At 46.4% G+C, this 20,756-nt stretch overlaps 2 protein-coding genes across 17 annotated transcripts in view; one reads left to right on the top strand and one right to left on the bottom strand.

Moving 5' to 3' along the window:
- Positions 1-821: 821 nt before the first annotated feature.
- On the bottom strand, positions 822-10,966 carry CRNKL1 (crooked neck pre-mRNA splicing factor 1). Its single transcript, XM_065059466.1, has 14 exons — positions 10,737-10,966; positions 10,257-10,409; positions 8,728-8,819; positions 8,452-8,610; positions 7,950-8,116; positions 7,285-7,463; positions 6,482-6,652; positions 5,919-6,110; positions 5,061-5,120; positions 3,866-3,946; positions 2,887-3,126; positions 2,395-2,496; positions 1,573-1,821; positions 822-1,077 (listed from the first exon to the last, which is right to left on the bottom strand). The coding sequence occupies exons 1-14, from the start codon at positions 10,782-10,784 to the stop codon at positions 910-912; spliced, it is 2,061 nt and encodes a 686-aa protein (XP_064915538.1). The 5' UTR covers positions 10,785-10,966; the 3' UTR covers positions 822-909.
- CFAP61 (cilia and flagella associated protein 61) overlaps positions 10,857-20,756 on the top strand; it is a 106,039-nt gene continuing 96,139 nt past the window's right edge. For 10 of the 16 annotated variants that reach the window (XR_010471831.1, XR_010471830.1, XR_010471827.1 and 7 more), the window contains exons 1-6: positions 10,857-10,995; positions 12,946-13,174; positions 13,994-14,144; positions 15,316-15,392; positions 16,293-16,360; positions 17,276-17,402. Coding sequence is in view for 9 of the 16 variants with exons in the window: in XM_065059458.1 (XP_064915530.1) it covers positions 13,032-13,174; positions 13,994-14,144; positions 15,316-15,392; positions 16,293-16,360; positions 17,276-17,402 (566 nt within the window). In the remaining 7 variants the exon portion in view is untranslated. Of the gene's footprint in view, positions 10,996-11,052; positions 11,476-12,945; positions 13,175-13,993; positions 14,145-15,315; positions 15,393-16,292; positions 16,361-17,275; positions 17,403-20,756 lie in introns of those variants that run through there. The other 6 variants (XM_065059453.1, XM_065059455.1, XM_065059454.1 and 3 more) reach the window with 6 other exon arrangements.

The following is a 20,756-nucleotide window of genomic DNA, read 5'->3' as shown; positions in this document are numbered from 1 at the left end:
CTGGGCAGCTGCTCTGGGCACAGCTGGACACGCCAGATGTGGCCCCAGCGGTGGTGACTGCCCAGGCTTTGGTAAGAGCAGCTTTAAGGCCTGACCCATAGCTGGGGTGGTGACTGTGTCACAGTTTCCCTTTTGTTTTCAAATCCCCGCTCTCCCCAGTGGGCGACGTCCCCAGCCCTTGTCCTCCCCCCCGCACCAGACCAGGGAACACAAAGCAAAGAGGCTCCTTCCCCAAGAACTTGGGCATCAGGAAGCTCAGGCGCAACGGGTTTTCCCTACAAAACACAAATACCGCTTCTACTTCATTTCACAGTAGATTATATACTACAAAATATGATGCTAAGACTTTCAAATATTAAAACACTTACTATGTGGTACTACTTTCTACAGATTCGTCTTCCAGGGGCTAGTTTAATTGTATTTAAGTTGTATTACTGTCCCTCCCACAGAGTTTTGTGGGATAAAAGCCTACTTGAATGCGAAGTTTAACAGGTTGCAGTCAGTGGGATTCATTGTTTTCAACTATCCTCATGATTAGTATATTTTCCAGAATTACTGGAAAAATCAATCAGGAATGGTTAGAGACATCTCTCATTGCAGTAGATCTGCTGTTGTGACGTGTTCATTTCCCTGAGCAGTGCTGCGGGCGTTTGGGAGCCTTAGAAGAGCCTTAGGACGGTCTTGCGCTACAAACAAAGCTGCCGCCCCGTCCTTCCCGTTCTCAGCCCCCTGGCAATGGCTGCAGACTCCTGCACTCGCCCCGTGACCTCTTAACTGCTGCAAATCAGACTGTTTTCCAAACAAGACATGTCACAAGTCAGTAATAGTAAAAGTCCTCAAATACATTTATTTGTCACCAATGAAAATACTGTACAATACGCAAGAAAAGGGGTGGGGAAAGGCCATGGATTAAGACTGGCTTTCATCAACGTCTTTGTCTGGGTCCTGCTCTGCAGCCTCGCTCTCCTGCTGCTGTTTCTTCCAGAGTTTAGCCATCGCGAGCAGTTTGAGGTTAGGCTGGTTGGCGGTATCTTCCGGAAAAATATAATCGTAGTATTCCTCCCAGCCAGCGTCAGACTAGGGAAAAAATACCACAAACAAGTTTAATTTGCATGCTAACGTTACCCGTTTGGAGGAGCTTCTGATGAGTGTAAATTAAAAGCAGCGTTGGTTGGAGCTCCCATAGCAGCCGAAAGCAGAGGCTGAACGGCTGCGGGACAGAGCCGCTCTGCGCACCACCAGCAGGCACGGGGGACCAACAGCCGGGCTGCCGTCTCCCAAAGTTAGGAAACACTGCATAGCACCACCTCAAGCTGTTGTGACTTGTCCATGGTAGGGGTTTAAACTAAAGGTAGCTCGAGCATTTGGTACGAGTATTTCACTCTGAATCAATGCCCCCCAGCCCGCTGCAGAGCAAGGGGCTCAGCAGCACGTGTTTCAGGCCAGCGCTTTTCAATCCCTGCAGTAAAAGGGGTGTGCAGTGACAGCACCCGCCACAGCCAGCTTTGTCCTGGGTACCAGACCCCAGCAGAAAGCCGCCAAAGCAACCACGTGCATGGTTTGTCCTCTTACCCCATCTTCAGCCTGCAGTTTTCTCCTCTTCTTTATTTTTTCAGGCATAAGTTTCTCTATCCTCTCCTTAGTGGTTTCAGTTCCGAACTCCTCTTCGAAGCTCCTCCAGGACTCCAGCAGCATGACTCTCTCCTCCTTCTCCTCGCAGTTTCGCATGGCCTTATTGGCCTCTTCGTAAATCTGCCGGCACCTCGACAAGTTCTCCTCCCTCCCTGCAGACAGCTCAAACTGGGCAAAGCTGATCCAGACCTGCGGGGAGAGCAAAGCGAAACCACGCTGAGACCTCCATCTGCAGTCTGACGGCTAAGTGATGGTTTCAAAACACAAAGCAGCCGAGGAACAAACGTCAACGCAAGTCTGAAGTACTTTTTCACATGCAGATACCTAGAAAAGTCATGTTTGTTTCACAGGTGTGAGATTCGCCTCACTTTGGCAAGAGAGAATAATCAAGTAAGCCGCATTGACAAATTTCTTGCGGTTGTTTCAAATCAGCATAAATCTGTCTGAATTCAGTCAAACAACAGCACCAAACTGCACTGGAAAAATCACAACTGTGTTTTCCTTTCCGTGTTTTTGCAGCTACAATTTCAGAGTTACTCGGCCAGAAGAGGGCCGCTTGGAACCCTTCCGCAAGCCTCCTTACATCGAGGATACACCCGTTGCTATCTGTAAGTCAGAAACGTCTTTCCGCCTCCAACGGCACAAACTGGGTTCTAAACTCAGCTTCACTGGGGATTTGAAAAAGCCACAAACCCAAAAGAGTTTCCAACCACCACGGACCAGAGTCAAGGCCAATTCTGAGCTCTGGGCACCCAAACACACCTTAACATGCTGCGTCCGCTGAAGCAACCGGCGGTAAAGATTTCTGGTTTTCTCATACTCCTCTTGCTCAATTTCAAAGTCAATGTAAGATTTCCAAAGAACCTGCCAAAAAGAAATCTCTCATTATGCTCATATTGCACTGAGACAATAAAAGAAAAAAGGGGAGCATGGCTAAATGTGAAATTTCTCTGAAAAAGTTTCAGAGATCTGAGCATGTATTGGCTGCATGAGCTGGGACTAAGACTAAGCAATATCTAATCTTGTGTATGTAATCCGTTTAGCTTAGCACGTTTCTGCCTCCATGTTTCATCACAGGTTTCAGAGTCCTGCGGACCCTGCCAAGAAACAGATGCTAAATTAATGAGACACAGGCTAAGCCACTACGGTAAGCAGTTCTGTTCGAGCTGGTGGATTATTAATGTCTTAATTAGCCATACTGTGTAACAAATACCCTAAAATTGTGCCAACTGTCCAGCTCATCCGCCCCCTTACCTCTGGCATGTCGAGCCGGGGCTGGCCAATAGCCAACTCATATATTGCACGAGCTCTATCAATATCGCCAAGAATGGTCTCTAGTTCCGCAAATTTAATCCAGGACGTGCAGTTTTCCGGTGCAAACTCCAGGAACTTTTCGTACAGCTTTCGGCAACGGTCAAACTCTCGCAGTTGTAATTCCAATTCAATATAACCTTTAAACAGTTTGTTTTTTGGACATTTACCTATGGATGTCCCCTGTTGAGCAAAAAACACACAAAAACACCACAACCAAAAACCACTTAGAAATCTTGCAACCCAGCCGACTTTCTGAACAGTACTTGAACTCCAACTCATTTCTGAGCAGTTTGTTTTCTCAGACCGGGGTCAGGGCCAGTACGAGAGCAGCTTTCTCTCAACGTTCTTAATGCCTGTTTAGAATATCTGCGTTGACGGGAACAAGCTGTGTAACGCCAGCAGGTTTTGCTGCCAGACGTGCTCCCGGGCCGTGTGCCGCTGCCACTCCCGCTAGCAGGGGCAGGGGCTCCTGAGCCTGCCCCAGGCCCCACAGCGCCTGCCCACGGCCTGCGACCCAGACCCTGTGCGCAAGTCTTCATTTCTGACAGCCAGAACCTCCCCTTGATTTAAAATGCCTTTTAAAACGCTATTGTTAGGACAAGCATCATTTACACAAATCAGCAGCAGCTAAAAATTTCCAAGAGCACAAGCTGACGTGGGTACTCTTGCATTCAGATGTGTTTTGTCAGCTGAAACAAGAAAGCTACGTTCATTTCTGCCCGTGGCTAATTCAGCATGTCAAGCTCCACTTCTTTTTAAATCATATATGACAGTAAATACTGGTCCCTGCAGACTTCTTGGATGCTTTATTTAAGTGGATTAAACCAGCAATTTATAAAGGACAATTTAAGATCTTTTAATGCCAGTCCCTTGTTGCTATCAGCTAGAAAAGTCAATTATGGAATTAAGAAAAGCTTACCAAAGCTCTTCTGGCAAGTGGAAGATTTTTCTGGCGTATCTCAAATTGTGCATACAGCAGCCATATTTTGGCAAACGTAAACTGAAAGAAAGAGAACAACGTGATGCTTGGGTTGGAAGCTCAGTAAATAACGCTGTGTATGTGCTTTAGAAAACCATCTTTAGAGATGTTACTGCTGTTGCAGTTAATTGCATTTGACCCCCGTGTTTTCCTGCTGAAAAGCTGAGAGTTCATAACCTGAAACAACCTCAAGAACAGGACGACACACTCCACCATGGATGAGAGTAGAAACGGCCAGAGGAGAGGTCTTCTCAAATAAAGAAAACAGTTCATTAATCAATCAATTGATTGGCAAAATATCAGCTATCACTGAATCAATTAATAGCTAATCAACTCTTTAATAATTACAGATAATCCTAATCTGCACAGTTGATACTCCGATGACATGACTAATGACAAACTAGAAAAAGAAGTACATGAACTAATATTTCTTGACAGTCAAGGCAATGTAGATGAATTGTTTTAAGGGTATTGCCCATGTGGACATTTTAGTTAAAACTCACTGGCAAAAAACCCCACAAAACCAGGAGAACAGTCTTGAAGACTGATAGTAACGGGGAACACACACCTGAAGGCTGATTCAGCTGCACCCCCCTCAGCTGGGACCACGCACACAGCTAGAGGCAGTTGCTATAAAAGGCAGTAACCCTATGTAAATGGAGCACCAAGCACTCTGTGGGTGCCGCAAGTAACTGGGCTGAGAGCAGTTCCACAAGGGCCCCCTAAGGACAAAACAGGTAAGTGAACTTAAGAGTTCTTGGCTGCTGCTCAGTACACCGGGCTATCCCCAGACTATGTACCAGTTCAGCTTCACCGAGTGTACTTAGTAACCTGAAAATACGGCACAAATGTTTGTATTGCACCCATATGAGGAAATCTGCTATCAGCGTGTGCCCTGCTATTTCCCATTAATGACACAAATTACAGCTATTTCACACCTCCACTTAAAACAACACCATTGATTTTTGGAAAAGGGACATTATGAGGAACTAGAAGGGATATCTAAAGTCCTGAATGGCATCTTCATGAGCGTGCTAGTAGCTTATGCACCCGAAACCTGGGGAAACAAAACTGAAGGCTCTTATGCTGGGAATTTCAAGGCAAGACTGAAGAGAAGCTGCCGGAGGAGCCGTACCTTCTTGTGGGGAATGAGCTCCACACACGCCTGGTACACTTGCCTGGTTCGCTCTGCGTCCTGTAAGAACAGGCAAAATTAAATACTGTGTTTGCTACTAAGATCAGACTATATTTTGAAAATGAAATCATTTATTCACTACTAAGATTACACTGTTTTTTGAATCATGCAATGATCGCAAACCTGCAGAAGAGGACTTTTAAGTTAATCAGAGTTGTGTATACTTAAGATGTACGTGTCTACTTAGTGCACCCAACTCAAAGATAGGAACTTCTGAGAATCACTAAGAGTTATCGTTTCAAAACAAGATTCAACACTAGGAGTTAGACAATGAAATCAGGAGGGTTCCCATCTTGGCAAAAGTCTTTTTCCCTTTAACAGACACTGAATAGGTGTACTGCACTAAAAACTTATTCAATAGGGAGCAGCTATGATGTTAAATGCTAGATAACAGAACATATACTTACACAGCCTCAGAAGGCCACTACAACAAGAATCTGAGTGCTTCAGAGAACACGTTCACAAATAGTTTTGTTAAACATTAAACTATTTCACAAGTTCAGGAAACAGACTGGAACAGGCAATTTGGAGGGGCGAGAAAGACCTACTCCTGCTTTTATTGAAGTATCAGTGTGTTTCTGCATGAATTGCGCTGAAACGGAAATACTTTTTCCTCTCTGCATAGGAGGGTAAAAATGAAGGGGAGGAAAATCCCCACCATACCTAATAGCAAATCTTGTAGCTAGCTTCATAAAACAATTCTTAGTTCTTAGGTTTCTTGTTAAAATAGCTGTAACTATTTATTTTAAGGAAAACACCTGGGAAGGAAAGATAAAAACCTGAGTTTTTAGTACTTGCCTTTGCCTCCAGCTCCTCATATAATGCGTAGTTAATCCAAAGATAGATGTATCTTTTCCAGTGTCTTTTCTCCTGAATCGGGGGAACGTTGGCGATGGCTCTTTCATACACTTCTCGGACAGTCTCAGCATCTGTGTCGCTTTCTACCAGCCTCAGGTAGTCAAACCATGCATCGTAATTGTGTGGATTTGCCTTTCAGAAAGAAGGGAGTGGGGAAATGGGAAGGAAACTTCAGTGACTACAAATAACAGACCCCGTTCCTCTACTTACAGTTTTTATTCAGAATTCCTCTTTTAAAACAGATCACCAGAATGTTAATGAAAGCTGTTAGTGTCGGGTATGCTTAAGCTACAGCTTTTGGGCTCAAATGCATTTGTGTCCTTATTTTACCTACAAACATTCAAGTGAAGGCAAGCAAGCTGCACTGTGAGAATTATTGGTATGTTCTCAGACTGAGTATCAAGGGCAGGGTAAAACTCGTCACCCTCCGCATCCCGCGACACTCCTGTGCCTGACGCAGCAGCTGGCTGCCTGAGGAGCCGGAGTGCGTTCGTAACACGTACCTTCACCTCCTCTTCGTACTGGAATCTCCTCTTGCTCACAATGATCTCTTCGATTCCCCTTCTGTCTCCAAACTTCTTCTCAAAGATTGTGTAATTCTTGAAGAGATTTTGGGCATCCTGCTTTGGAATTCTATCCAAGGCGTACTTGTAGATCACCCTTACTCTTTCGAACTGAAAATATTAAATATCACTTGAGTAATATTCACAAAGCAGTTTCTGTCCTCTCCCACAATTTCTCAATGAGCTTTTGGCAATATTTAATAGAATAGGGTATCTCGGTGTAAATGATTGTTTTAAGACAGGACTAACACAGACCTCCCTGAAGAGTAAACATTGGGAAAAAACACTGTAAATACCAGACCCCTCATTCATTTACAGGTTTGGGATACTTAAAATATTTTTAAGAGGTTGTGGGTTTGAGTTCACGGATGTTTTCAATTCTTTGATGGTCTGGGCACTTTCAAGAGACTGTTAGAGGAAAAACACGGCTAATTCATTTCTTTTGTCATGCAGGCCTCTCAAAAACTTGAAAGTCTGAGGATATGTGTTTGACCCGATGACAGTATTCTCAGGCTTGGCAGATTTGCTTGCCTGCCTTTCTTAGAACATTTCCTTGATGTCATCAAACTGCAAATGGAAGCTAAGCAAAAAATTGTGTTAACTCAAACTAAAATAGCTATCTTATACAGTATTAAAACCCACGTGTATTGAAGTGAGCGTCAAGTGGCCGTGAGTTTTATATTCAAGAAGAAACCTTGTGGGGTGGTTGGTATCAGTCTGGTGAGTTATCAAGCAGGTCTTACTTCTTTCTGGTTCTCCTCAAACTTTGCGAAAGCCACGTACAGGTTCTCATCCATATGCTCTTCTCCGAAGAACTCCACTGCCCTCTCGTATACTTTCCTTGCATGAGCAAAATAACTGTGCTTCTCTTCAAAACGGGCATACTTGATCCAGTTCTTAACGTCGGGATGAACAAGAACGAGTAGAGCCACGTTAAAGAAACACTGGTGGTTGAACTGGACCTTTCGAATAGCACTCCTCCCAGTGACCACAGGGTCACGGACTGCATGGAACAACTCCCAAGGATGGCAATGGCAAAAAACTGCAGCTGGGAAGAAGACACAAAACAGCTCTAAGGATGCAAAGGCTCTGTGCCCTACTGAGAACTTGAGAAAATTAAGAAGAGGTAGGAATCAGGCAGGGCCCAGGGAGAAGTTTACGGAGGAATCTGAAGCAAGTGCTGACTGCAGACAGGCTGGGAGCATGAGCACTATTAAACACGCGCTGTTGTCAGGATGTGTGCTCACTGAACTGAACTTGGAGGTACGCACGACATGTGCTTCTGTACCTCCTGCTTGCCCCCAGCACACCGCAGCAAAACGGAGCACCAGGACACAGCGGTGGATAGAATAAACAATAAAGAAACGAAGAATGCAGGCCTAAACCTGCAGTGCACTAGAAAGGATATATCTCTCATAAATGGTACGTGCTCTGTCCACCTCCTTGTATCTCAGCTCGAAGTTAATGTAGGAATGCCACGCTTGCTCCTCTGGTTGCCACTCCATCCAACGTTCAAACACCTGGCGTGATCCAGCAATATTCCCCAACATCTCTTCCATGTACGTGTACTTATACCTTAGAAAACAAGAGCAAGTTTTAACAAACGCTTAGCAAGCACAAATTACAAAGATTTTTTGAGTGCTTAATAATAGCATTACTGAGATTTCTTCAGCTATTCCCAAACTGTTGTGATTGGCAGCATACAGGCACACGAGCATCCTTCTCTCCCACCACCCTCACCAATTGAAAAATACAAGACTTTTCCAAAACTTAAGCCTTCCTCTGTATTTTCAGACAAGTCTGAAGACTTGGAGAAACAGAAAACAATGCACTTCTGCATGACACCAAGATAGAAAAGTGACCTGCAGTGTTTGGGGGCCGAAGCGACGCTCCGCTCTCCGCAAACGTACCAGAACTGGTTCACCCTGGGGAGGGTGGTAATGGCTCGATCCCAGATGTTTCGGGCATGGTTAACCTGGCGGTTCTTCATTTCCATTTCTGCATACTTCAGCCAGAGCGTGACATTTCTGTAGTCTACATCTAAAGCACGCTCGTAAATGGAACGGGCTCTGGAAAGCAAAGAGAAATAAGCTGTGTTTATAACGTGCCTCCAAGACTTTGATGGTGTTTGTCAAGATGTGTTTTAAAAGGTTTATAACAGGCGTCTACAGCTGTATCATAATTACCTCTGTATTTCTTTCAGGCTTTCCTCCCATTGTGCGTACTTTATCCAGTTACTGATCACAGTCCTGTTTTTTCTTATGTTATCTTCAAAAGTCTGAGGAGAAAACGATTTCTGTAAGAAATGGCTCTGTGCAGACCAGTCTTGTTATAAATAGCTTATGGATTATTATTGGAAAGAATTCCCAGTGTCTTGCACCCATGCTGACCGAGTAACAAATCATACTCCACACAACAATCTGTAAAAGCTGCGTAACAGAGAACCTAGAAGTGTGGACAAGCAGACAGAACAGGGCTAAGCGCAAACTCCTACAACCTGATACCTGAAATACTGATGCAATAATAACCGACAGCACTAAGATCTTGCTTGTTAAAAATCTCCTGCTTAATGTTTCAATAGCAAAGTTAGCTGGATGGATGGAATCCAGCCACTGCAGGCAACCCTGAACATACCTGGGTGCGCCAGCATGAGCATGTTCACCTTGAACTGTGTATGTCACTGCTCTAAATTTTTCTTTAAAGCAAGACGCCTTATTCTTACTCCCTGGCTTGAATATGCTGGCATCTAACGCACCAGGCAACTGTCACTGCTCAGAGCCAGGTGAGGGCACGCTCAGTCTTGTTTGTCTGTCGTCAGGACCAACACTATTGGTGTTTAACATGGGGGTAAATGCCGTTTAACGCAGCTAACGTGGCGTCTGGTCACTGCTGCTTCTGTGGGCTGTAAAAAGCTAACGTCAAACACCGCGCGCGCCCCAGCGAGGCTCAGCAGCACCGCGAGGAGCCCCGGCCACTGCGGTACGAGGGAAACGGGCACACACGGCGCTGAGCACGGGGACGGTGCCACCAGTCTCAGCGCAGGCACGTACACTTCAGGGAATGAAGGCCCTGGTTTATGCGATCTGTATCGAAAGAAACTGCTCTGTGCTGAAAACAGTTAAAGCTCCTTGTTGGGGATAAGTTTGTGCTGATCCAGCACAGCAATTATAGAATGGAAAAACTCTAGATAAGGTTGCACAGGCAAAGTGATTCTTTTAAGGAAAGGACAGAAAGTTATACCTGAAATCCCGCACACAAAACGGCCAAGTTTCTAGACAACCATCAAACATAAGCATGATTAGTGTAGAAGTTTCCACTCTGCACAGCTATGGCACTACGTAGAACACATCACTTGTAAAGCGGCGTGCTGTGGAAGCAGCGGAGGCGGCCGCCCGGCAGCGCCACGTGACGCTCGCTGCTGCTCCGCCACGGAGCAACAAACTGCGCAGAAACCACGGCTGCGACTCCCTTGCAGTGCTCTGAACGCGGGCACGTGGAGGATGCCGTCTACTACCAAATTTCACATTAAACAACACGTTTAACTTACAATTTTTGCAGAAAATTAGCCTTTTATATGAATGTCAGGTTTTAAAGAATTGCTACTCAGGTCTGGAAAATCCACAAGTGATACAGACTACATCCTAAGTTAAAACATTGTCAAATTTTAGTGTTTTACACGAGCACCGAGATTAGGGTGGGTTTTCTGTTCCTTTACCTTCCTTTTCCGGAGTTTATAGTCATTCAGCTCCTCAACATCTGTGATCTTCTGCTGAGGCGGCGGCGGGAGCAGCTCAAGTTCTCTCTCTTTAGCTTCTCTCAAGAGCTGCTCTGCTGTGATCTGAACCTCTGCAGGCGCTTTATTTTTCACCTGAAAAGTAAGGCCGCTTGATTCACGTTTTCCCCTTCTACCGCACAACTGGAACCCCCCAGTCACTGTGCTCCGGTGGCCCCCTGGGGCCGGTATTGACCGGGGAAGGGCCCGGAGCCCCCGCGCTGGGCAGGGCCCTCAGCGCCGGCCCGGCCCGGGAGGGGAGGACAAGCTTCCGGGGCAGCGGCCGTGTGCCGGCCCTGGGCCGCCGCGCCGCAGGCCGCGGGGCGCACCGCAAGCCGGGCCCAGCGGCGCCGGGCCGCCCGGCGCTGCTCCGGGGAGCCGGGCCCGGCCAGACCGCGGGCCCGCCGCCCTCCCGCCCCGCACCTTGGCCACTTTGGGGATCCGCTGCTTGCCGGCCGCCGTGGACGCCATCTTGCCGCCCTCCGCGCCGGCGCCGCCCCGTCACCTCTGACCTCACGCAGCGCCGGCGCGAGCTGTTGCCGGAGTAACGGCGGCGCGTTCGGACGCCGGCAGCGAGGCGGGCCGGGCCGGGCCGGGCCGGGCGGTTCCTCGGCCAGTCCCTGGCTGGTCCGTCAGTCCCGGGCAGCGCCGCCGAACGGGGCTCCCCCGCAGCGGGAGGACGGTGAGTGCCCGGCGCGACGGGGGTCCCGCACCCCGAGAGGGCTCCCCGTGCCCCAGGACGGCGCCCCCTAGCGGCTCGGCGGGCTCCGCCCGAGGGGGCTGCGAGCCGGGGGCGGCGCGGCCGAGTGGCCGGTTCGCGTGTCGGTGACCGTGGCGCAGCGTCCGCGCTGCCCACGCGTGTCCCGAGAGGTGTGAGCGGTGCGGGCGTTACGGTGCTGTCCCGGCCCGCCTGCCCGGGTGCCCCGCTCCCGCCAGGTGAGCGCCCCGCGGTGCCGAGCCCTCAGTGCGGGGCCTCCTCCCCCGCTGCGAGCGGCCGCCCGCTGCCGGTCGGCTGGGCGCAGGTGTGTCGGTGCCACGTGCCATCCGCGCAGCCCGCGCGCGGGAACCGCCGGAACGGTTATCCGTCGGTATCTGCTGCTTTGGCCAAGCGTCTCATCTTGGAGTGCTGCTCCCACGAACAGAGCGCTTTCTTGGCGAAAAGGTATTTTAAAATGTGCCGGTGCTGCTTTCGGTCAGTCACGGTCACACGAGTGCTTAGGGCATTCGAGGGCAGCTAGTAGAAAAGGAGGGGATGTTTTTTCAGTACATTAAGTTAAACAGCGGAATGTGGAAATGTGGCAAACTTTTCCTTAGTTGAAGTAATTTTAGTGCTAGACGTAAGGTTGTTAATGGCACTTTAAAATTCCTGTTTACTTTGGTATATGGAGTTGACATGAATAAAAAACAACCTACTCTTTTAGCAGTCTCGCGGTTTGCGGTTCCTGAAGGAACTGTGTGAGGGAACTGTGTGCCCGTTTTCTGTGCCCGTTCGAGGAGTCACCTGCTGTAGGGCCTTCCCCTCCGTTAGGAGGAATATCGGTATCTTGTAAGTGAAGATGTTGGAGAAGTTGCTTACTCAAGCTAGGGTGACATTTTCCATGTAGCTGTTGTTGCTATGCTCAGTTATAAGTGCACCGTAGCCCAGCGTATGTAGTTCTCTCTACATACCACCGTTGTGTAGGAATTGTGTGCATTAAAACCTGCGGAGGACATTTTGCCCCAGGCTGGTCCTGGGGTCCCGTTGCAAACGCGTGCTGTCGCCTCTAGCAATGCCCTGCCTCTGTGTGACAGATGTAGCTGTACACATGGCTTTCTCTGTATTTAAAAGGTATAAAATTCCCAGTTTCCTTTGTTATTCCACTTTAGTTGGGATCTGCGGGGCATAACAATTGGGCATCTCATCGGGGTTTGGGGTCAGTGTTGGAAATGGCTGTTGTGTTTGGCAGGTTTGTAAAATGTTCTGCTGGTCTAGGTATGTTGGTTATGTAGACTCTTTTTTGAGTTAGTTAATGCTCTATTTTGCACAAGTATATCTAAGAAAAATTGCAGGAAGGTGTTTGGTCATTGTTTTATATGCCTTATTCTTTGTTATACCACAACAGGTGACCGTGATGAGTAGCAGCACAGCTGAAAGAGCTGTGAGCTGATGAGTCACAGGTGGTCTGAGTGCCTTGCCCTGCATGTTCTGGAGTTGCTGGCCATGCCCATAAATCACTTGGACCTGGCAAACTGTGAATGTGGAACCATAAAAACCTTGTTCTTCGGGCAGGGAAGCTACAGAGCTCTCAGTTCCTTTGGAAATTTAAGGATTGCCTTTGAGTTTAAAAGAAACTTGAGGCACTGTTGTGGACAAAATACACTTAACTCACCTGAAACGGCTGATTAATGTGACCAGGGCATTCTTGTGCTGATTGTTTGCAGCTGATCCTCCCCGCCCTGTAGACTTAAGGCGATTGAGTTTGAAATGGTTAGTGGTGGGCACGGTTCTGATGGCATTCTGATAGCCCATAAATGTAAAAGCAATTTGCAGCCTGTTAAAAACATGTATTTCCCAAGTAGAATACACACAACAGGGATGATTGTGTGCTGTATTTCTTGATGTGCACGGTTTGCACGCTGCCTGTGTGTGCAGGAACTAGGCACAGCCTCTGTGGAGATCCGTTTCCACAAGGGCTGTGGCCTGCCCCAGCAGCGCTGGCTCTCGTCGCAGGCTCTGGGATGACCACGATAACTTCTTCACGCGGAGGTGCAGAAGTGATCCGTGCCAGAAGAACAGAACCGCGTGATGTTTCGGATATCGTCAGCCTCTTCAGCAGTTTTACAGACGAACTTCTCGGAAGGGTTGATGTCGCCTACCTTTTGTAAGTAGCGGTGTTTTGGGAACATTGCGTTACCTTTCTGCAGGAAACTTGAAGAAGTTGTTACATTTAAAATAGCAGAAAACGCGAAGGGCCTTTCCATGGTGTGGCTTAATGACTTTTTATACCATTCACAAAAAGGGAAAGAAAATTTGCTTTTCTCTGTTCTGTGTCACCCCCGCATGACTCGGTGCGAACGGGGGTGGACAAGATTTGACCCAAACTGGCCTCCTTTGTGCACAAGTTCGGATGAGCTAGTTTTGAAGAGCAGTTGGGCCCATCTCATTCCTGTCTGCTCTCTCCGCAGCGAACAGAAGCCTTTTGCCTCTTGGAGACTGATAGACGGGCAGGTGTATTAATTACTGTGTGACCGTGAATGTTCTGTTGTATTTTCCCGTCTCAGTTTTTTCCTTCTCCTCCAGCTTACCCTTAATGAAAAGAGTGGGTTGCTTTCTGCCTCTGTTCCACCTTGGGAGACAGCCTCTGTCTACCACTTAACGGCAAATGTCTCAAGTACCAGCTATTTGAGGAAAAAAATAGACAAGAAACATGCAAAGAAGGAGCATTTAAGTCTTGTATATCAAATTAACAGTGATTGAGGGTTTGAAAAATCATGAGCTGTGTCAGAAAACACTAAATAAATATTTGGAATTGAAGCAGTAATGACAAGTTAGGATACGGGCAATGAAGTTTTATTGAGGCGCGATCCTGGGAGCACTGTTGAACTGGTTTATTGTGATATTCTAATAGGCTGGATTAACAGTCAGTCACTTTCCTTTGTGTAGTTTCTTCAACTTCTGCAAAATTACCTTGTTTTCACAGAGAGAAATCAAATCTTGCTCTGACGCTCTGCAACGAGAAGGAGGTGGTTATAGCCCATGCTGTCTTTCTGGACTATCCAAACTGGGATATCACGGATCAGTCTAAGTGGGAATCATTCTTACATGCAAACTACGTTAACAATGAATGCACTGTGAGTAAATGGTGTAATTTTAGTTGAGTTTTCACTTAAGGCTCAGGTATAAAAGATGTGCATCGGCATTTAAGGTCTGGTTGAGGTAGATTTGAGGCACCCAGGCTGGAGAAGGTGGTGGTCGCATCCCACCCAAAGCCTCAGGTGCTCAGGTGTCGGTGACCACCTGCGCGTTTGCCCCTACAGAAGCTGCGGGGGACACAGGTCCAGTGTTTGCGGCCGCGTGGGACGTGTCTGCGCCGTGCCAGCGCTGACGGCAGGGAATCGTGCTTGTCACCAGTACTGTTCATTCAAAAACGTGTCCAGTCCTATTTTTAGAACTGACTTTTGATGCTTATTCATGAAAATAACCTGTTGTCTTTGTGCTGGTCCATATACTGCAGCCTCTTAAAGCCATTCTTGCTCTAAAGTTGGTGAAATGTATTGATGACTCTAGCCATGACATTTGAGTTGAATATTAAACTCTTCAGAGCACCTCAGGTTTTCCCATTTAAAATATTTTTGTATAACCATTTAATCTACAGGTAGAGCTTCCTTGACTCAGCACCCAAAACTAACACGCAAGAGGAAAGAGCTGAATTAATAGCACTTTCCACTCCAGCACAGGGGTTTTCCTCTGCTGGTGCTTTCCAGGTCACCTGCAGACATGTAGGATAAAGCTCTGTTGATGCCTGGGTATTTAAACGTGTCTAATGATGTCATCTTAAGACTTAGTAGTTTTTCTTCTTTTAAAGAAACAGCAATTTAGGAATATGAGAGGTATGTGAGCTTTGTTGTTTTAATACCCAGAAACAATGTCTTTCTCAGCCAAATGTTAAATGTTGTTAAGATTTAGTTGTTAATCGTTGTGGTTAAATTAGTCTGGAATTAGTCTGGTTAGTCTGGAATTAAATGTGTCTGCTATTAAATATGAAATTACGTATGTATATTGTAGTGAAACAATAGTAACCCTGAGTGTAAATCAAAAATAGGACAGAAGTACAAATCATTATATAAAAAAGTCCTTTAATCACTTAATTTTATCCACACATGCTTTGAAGTTATTTACATGTGTGAAGCTACTCATTTTGAGTGCAGATCATATATACTGGAAGTAAGTGTGCATGTTAATACTTGGGTTGACTTAATAAATATCTGCATGGTGTGTAGATTTTCATTCTTCATTTTGTAGCCTTTGAACACCTTGTTCCTGCATCTTTTTGTGGCAGAAGACAAATACGCAGCTGGATGTCTCCAGGAAGTCGCTAGGTGGGTTCATACATGAGTTGTGTAGCGAGGCACGTGCTCTCTCCACCCATCCTTCGGTCAGACTGGGATTTCAAAATAGCTGAAGGTGATGACTGAATCAAAATCGAATATGTCTGTAAACCATCCTGGGAGGTCATAAAAGATAACTTTGTGTTAATCAAACGCGCGCTGTGGGCTTTGACACCGAGCTGTGGCAGTCCCGAGCCTGCTTCCCAAACCGCGAAGGTTTAGCTGCCTCTTTGCTGTCGTTGTCCACAGAAATGAAACCGGACTCGCAAGGCAGGTTGATTTTTCCTTTTCCTAATTTTCCACTTGTAAAACGGAAAGTGCATGAATGAGCAGGAAGCTTAAAAAGCTGTAGATGTTTCTGGAATACGCTTGTTCCCAGGGAATCTACTGATAGTTTGTTAGCTACAGATTATGTGGCAAGGCTGCAAACTAGAGTACAGACCGCACAGTACAGTGCCGTGCTAGCTCAGCACTCAGACGTAACCGCGGCCGCGGGTATGTGGCCCGGCTCGGTCTGCTGCCGTAAACAGGGAACTGTTGGACGTGCGGTTCCTCTGTCGCGCCAAGCCGGCTCGTCCAGATGCCCGACCAGGGGTCTGGCGCCTGTGGCTTTTTCCCCACTGGGGAACTGGTATAAAATGACGGATGTTTGAAATCGAGGGGCTGGGAAGCTAAGAGGCAAGTAAGGTAGAAAAAAATTAAAAATGCCCAGATGAGTTTCATATGATCTTTCTTGTCATAAATGAAATGTTTGAATTGTTGAGCCATGTGGACTCGTGGAGGAAGAGTAGCGAGACTAGAGGAAACAATTACATAGGCAAAGGCTAGCTGCTGTACCTGATCGATGCATGTACCAACGAAAGACTGAATACAGCGATGTTATTTGTCCAGGACAGCTTTTGTCACAGTACCAGAACTGCAGTTTATACTTTTCTTCGTACCAGCTGATGAGAATTTAGGTAAGAATTTAGTACTATTCTATTCTTAAAATAATGAGAAGGATTTCGCGTCTCGCTAACATGCACTGTGTTAGTGGGCTTTTGTTGTATGTGTGGGTTTGGGTTTGTTTTGTTTTAAATTTTGAGAACAGTTATTTTCTAAAGCTGCAGAAAATACAATCTGAAAGTATCGTCTAATGTACGTACCTTGTGAAAGAGGTTTACATGGTTACATGTTACCTGAATAAGGGCTTTTGTCAGACAAATGTCACCTTTCCTTCGGTGTAAGAGTCCTGACAAAGATTCTCCAGTGTCACATCACAGGATCCCAGCATGTCAGGGGTTGGGAGGGCCCTGGAAAGCTCACCCAGTGCAACCCCCCATGGAGCAGGAACACCCAGATGAGGTTACACAGGAAGGTGTCCAGGCGGGTTGGAATGTCTGCACAGAAGGAGACTCCACAACCCCCTGGGCAGCCTGGGCCAGGCTCTGCCACCCTCACCCCAACAAGTTGCTTCTCAAATTTAAGTGGAACCTCCTGTGTTCCAGTTTGCACCCATTGCCCCTTGTCCTGTCCCTGGTTGTCACCAGAAGAGCCTGGCTTCATCCTCCTGACACTCACCCTTTATATATCTGTAAACATTAATAAGGTATTAATATGCTATTAGTTGCAAGACAAGTATTTCTGTAGGAATTGGATCCTACCAATTTCTGATTGCTTTGAAGCTTGTGCAGGATGCTGGATTAATTAACAAATTAATCCAGTAACAATTGTTTCACGTGTTTGTAGTACTGTCATTTCAGCTTCACTGCTTAACTTAAAAGATGTGAAGCATTATGCTACCTGTGGTTTAATTTATTTTCCTCAGTTTTGGTGATAATTTAAAAGCTTACATACTGAAGTTCCTGCTCCTAACAGGTTTTTGTCATTCACAGAGCCAAACGTAAGGAATGTCTTTGAAAAGATGCCGACTGCTCCAGGTTCTGTAGTGGATAAGAACGTCACCTTGCTCGTGTGCCCCAGGCATCGGTGCCACCCGCAGCTCCATGTCCGCACGGCACGGTAATGCAGTTTCTCTCTTCTACACCAAGGGCTGTCTGGGTTAACTTGAAGGATTTTCCCGTTTGGTTTACAGCATTGGTATCTTAGTTGAACTGCGATCGTTTTCCTGGATAACCTGGTTAGATAGTTCTGTGACTATGCTGTCTTTATTCTACTGCATCACAAGATCAGTCGTATTTTCTGTAAAACTACGCTGCTATCTGGAAAGAATACTTTTGTTTAAAATGTTGATTCTGCGAACCTGCTGGCCGTGTTGTTCTGCTCTGTGTTTTAGTGAATAATGTATGTAGTTTGCAGATCTCCTGGAGCATATTCAAGCTTATTTTAAATTTTCTTATGTCTTATTCTGACCTGTTGAGCAAAGTCTGAATGGGAAGGGCTGTTATTTAAAATAATTGAGTAAGAGCAGGGAATCCCTAGTCCCAGTAGTGCTTCGGACACGGAAAGTCGTCCTGTTTGGTACAGCTTTGTCTGCACAGGCGTGTCGTCCGTTCGTTCTGTGTCCCGGGAGCAGGCTCCTCAGCGCTGCTCAGAAAGCTTAAGGAATAACAGGCTCATGCTTTTTCAGTCGTGTCGCGTGTTTCAATGGGTGCCGTTTGGAGCAAAGACTTTGTGCCCACACACGTGCCTTTAACACAGATGTACTCTTGTTTAGGGACTCGAGTCGGAAATGTCATTTATAAAGTCAGACTCTGAATTATTGTTAATTCCATATCTGCTCGGTGGGAAGAGTGCACGCAAGGTGGTGTTTTATGAAGTAGTTTTATTTGGTTCTGATTGGTTGTGGAGTTGCTTTTGTTTGTCCTAAGTGTAGTGCTATATAATTGCGATGCGGTTGTGTAGCAGGATTGTGATTCTATCAGCATTTCTGGTCCTTTAGTGGGATCTGACCTTTAGGGCCAGGCACGTCCCTGGGACGCTGTATCGTGCGACACCGGTGTGTGTGCGGGTCCGTATGCCCAGGGCCAGCGGGGCCACGTGAGGCACGTCTGCCCTGAAAACGCACGCACACGGGGGTTCATTCATACCGACATCCTGGGCTGGATTGTGACAGCATCCTGTCTCCTGGAGAGACGATTTACATGTTTAATTTTACCAAACAGGCCCGAAACAAATCTGCAGATTGTGCTCTTTGTCCTGTAGTTTTAGTCAATGTTTGCAATATCCTACAGCTGGACTTTTGAGCATTTCAAGAAAAAAGACTGAGCCAGACCTTGACGGTTTGCGCCCCTCTGCTATAGGGCTGGATATTTCAATATGTTACAGAATTGTTTGCATATTAGCTTGACTTACAATTTTTAGACTTTTATGTGTATCTCCTTTGAGTTGTCTACTAACTGTCAGTATGTGAATGAACCTTAATACTGCAGAGTTATCATTTGGTGAAATCTATTTCTGAGGTTTTAAAATGTTACCATATATCTTGATTTCCAACTATTCTGTTTGGTTGTTATTTAATATTAATCATATTCTTTCTTTTGATGGCCACTGGGTGCTATCAATAGAAATATTTCTGAGGTGGCTGCGAATGTCATACAGACCACACCAAGACTTCACGTCAGAGGTATCGTCTTGCCGGGGATTTCTGTGGTTTCTTATGAAGAATAAAAATGATTCACTTTAGCTTACTTCTTTTATTATTATTAATCTAACCAGGGGACCGTTTTCTTTCAAATTGCACTGCACCTGGTGGTGTGAAGTGCGTGCTTTAACGCTGCCTGTGGACAGATGCTCTGGTGAGCTGACCATGTCTGCAGCAGCCGCTTTGCCGTTCCTTCGCTGCGTTCGCCCTTGCGCTCGAGCGGCATCCATAGTAACGCGGAGCGGAGCGCTCCGGGGCGCTGCGCCGCCGTCCCCAGCCGCCCGCCTAGCAACGCGCCCCCTGCCCCCGCGCCCCCCGCCCTGCCTGCGGAGCGGGGAGAGAACCTGTGCCCTCGTACTTTGCTGAAGCGTTGGGTTTTGAAGTTTTTCCCCATCTGACCTTTATCATATGAAATAAATCTGTAGTGTGCCAGAACACAGTCCGCCAAGCTTTTATATTTCAGTTTCTTGCTGATATCTCATCTTCAGATCCTGTCATTCTTGGGTTTGTACCACATATGAGAGCTCACAAATTTGCAGCTCTGTAGAATGAATGCCTTTGTTGTACTTATTATCACAACCTAGGAATTCTGTAGTATTTTTATTTCAAAAAGCTGTTGCGTTTTGTTTTGAGAGTGTTTGGGTTTTATTAGTTTTTGTAAGACTGTGGTGCTGGTGGAAGGTATTAAGACCAGAAGAAGATCAGAAGTAGCTCTGTTGTGCGGTTCGTAGCGTGCGGGAGGCGGCTGGGCTCGCGTGGAGCCCTGCGTTGCCAGGTCAGGCTCTGCACCCCGACCCAGCACCATTTGCCGTCCGCCCCTCACTGTGCGGCCTCGTGCCCGTCCTGTTTTGCAGACAGCGTGCTGTCAGCGACCGGAGCAGCCAGCGCAGCGTTGGGTTTGGAGATGGGTGGAACACATATCCCACTCAAAACACAGGTTTCAGTTAGAGTACGGTCTTGTTCCTTTACCCCTACATTAGTTAGCCTTGTTCGAGGTTTCATAACACGTTATCAGATTTGCTGCCCTAATTAGTTGTGTTGAAGTAGCGAAGTTCTGAGGATAGGAAACCTTACTGTGATTTTTGCCTCGCGATACTGACCGTGGAGAAGACAAGACTGCTCTTTTGGTTTGAGAGATCATGGGAATTGCTGTAGATTTTTACAGGGCTTAATTGTTCCTGGAACTCCATTTTAGTTTCATCTTTTGAATTAATTCTACAGATGAGTAATTGATGGTATATTTTCTGTACACTTTCCTTTTGGAAAATCGTACCTACAGAAGGTGCCATTCATTCTGGTGTGCAGGAGCGGCAAAAACCACCTAGATACCCCTGAAATTGTCCTTCAGTCTCCTGCTGGGGTCCGTCAGCACTGAGGGACTCGGACCGTGCTTCACAGAACTAGAAATGGAATGTTTTGTCCCGGTTGTGTTAAGTTTAAGGCTGCTTCTAGATCCAGAAACCCGTAAAGAATAGAAATCAGTATCGTGAGGGTTGTTGGTGTTGGTGGTTTGTGTTTTTTTGTTTTTCTGAGTTGTTGCATATGCAGAACTAAGATTTCCCAATTATAGGTACAAGCATTTTGATAAAGCACATACAGACTTGAGCAATAGGGGCCTGAAGCAAAACACAAGCTTTCCTGCAACTGAGGGGAGTAATAATCACTGCTGATAATTATCTTCTGAACCCTGTTTCTACAATACGCAACATTTTTGAAGAAGAGAGAACTATTGCAACTATTACAGATAATTTTCCTGTTGACATGTAATGTTA

The sequence above is a fragment of the Columba livia genome, chromosome 3 (assembly GCF_036013475.1).
Source record: "Columba livia isolate bColLiv1 breed racing homer chromosome 3, bColLiv1.pat.W.v2, whole genome shotgun sequence".
Classification (NCBI taxonomy): Eukaryota; Metazoa; Chordata; class Aves; order Columbiformes; family Columbidae; genus Columba; species Columba livia.
The sequence above is the reverse complement of the archived record's forward strand: the minus strand, read 5'-3'. Positions and strand labels throughout refer to the sequence as shown.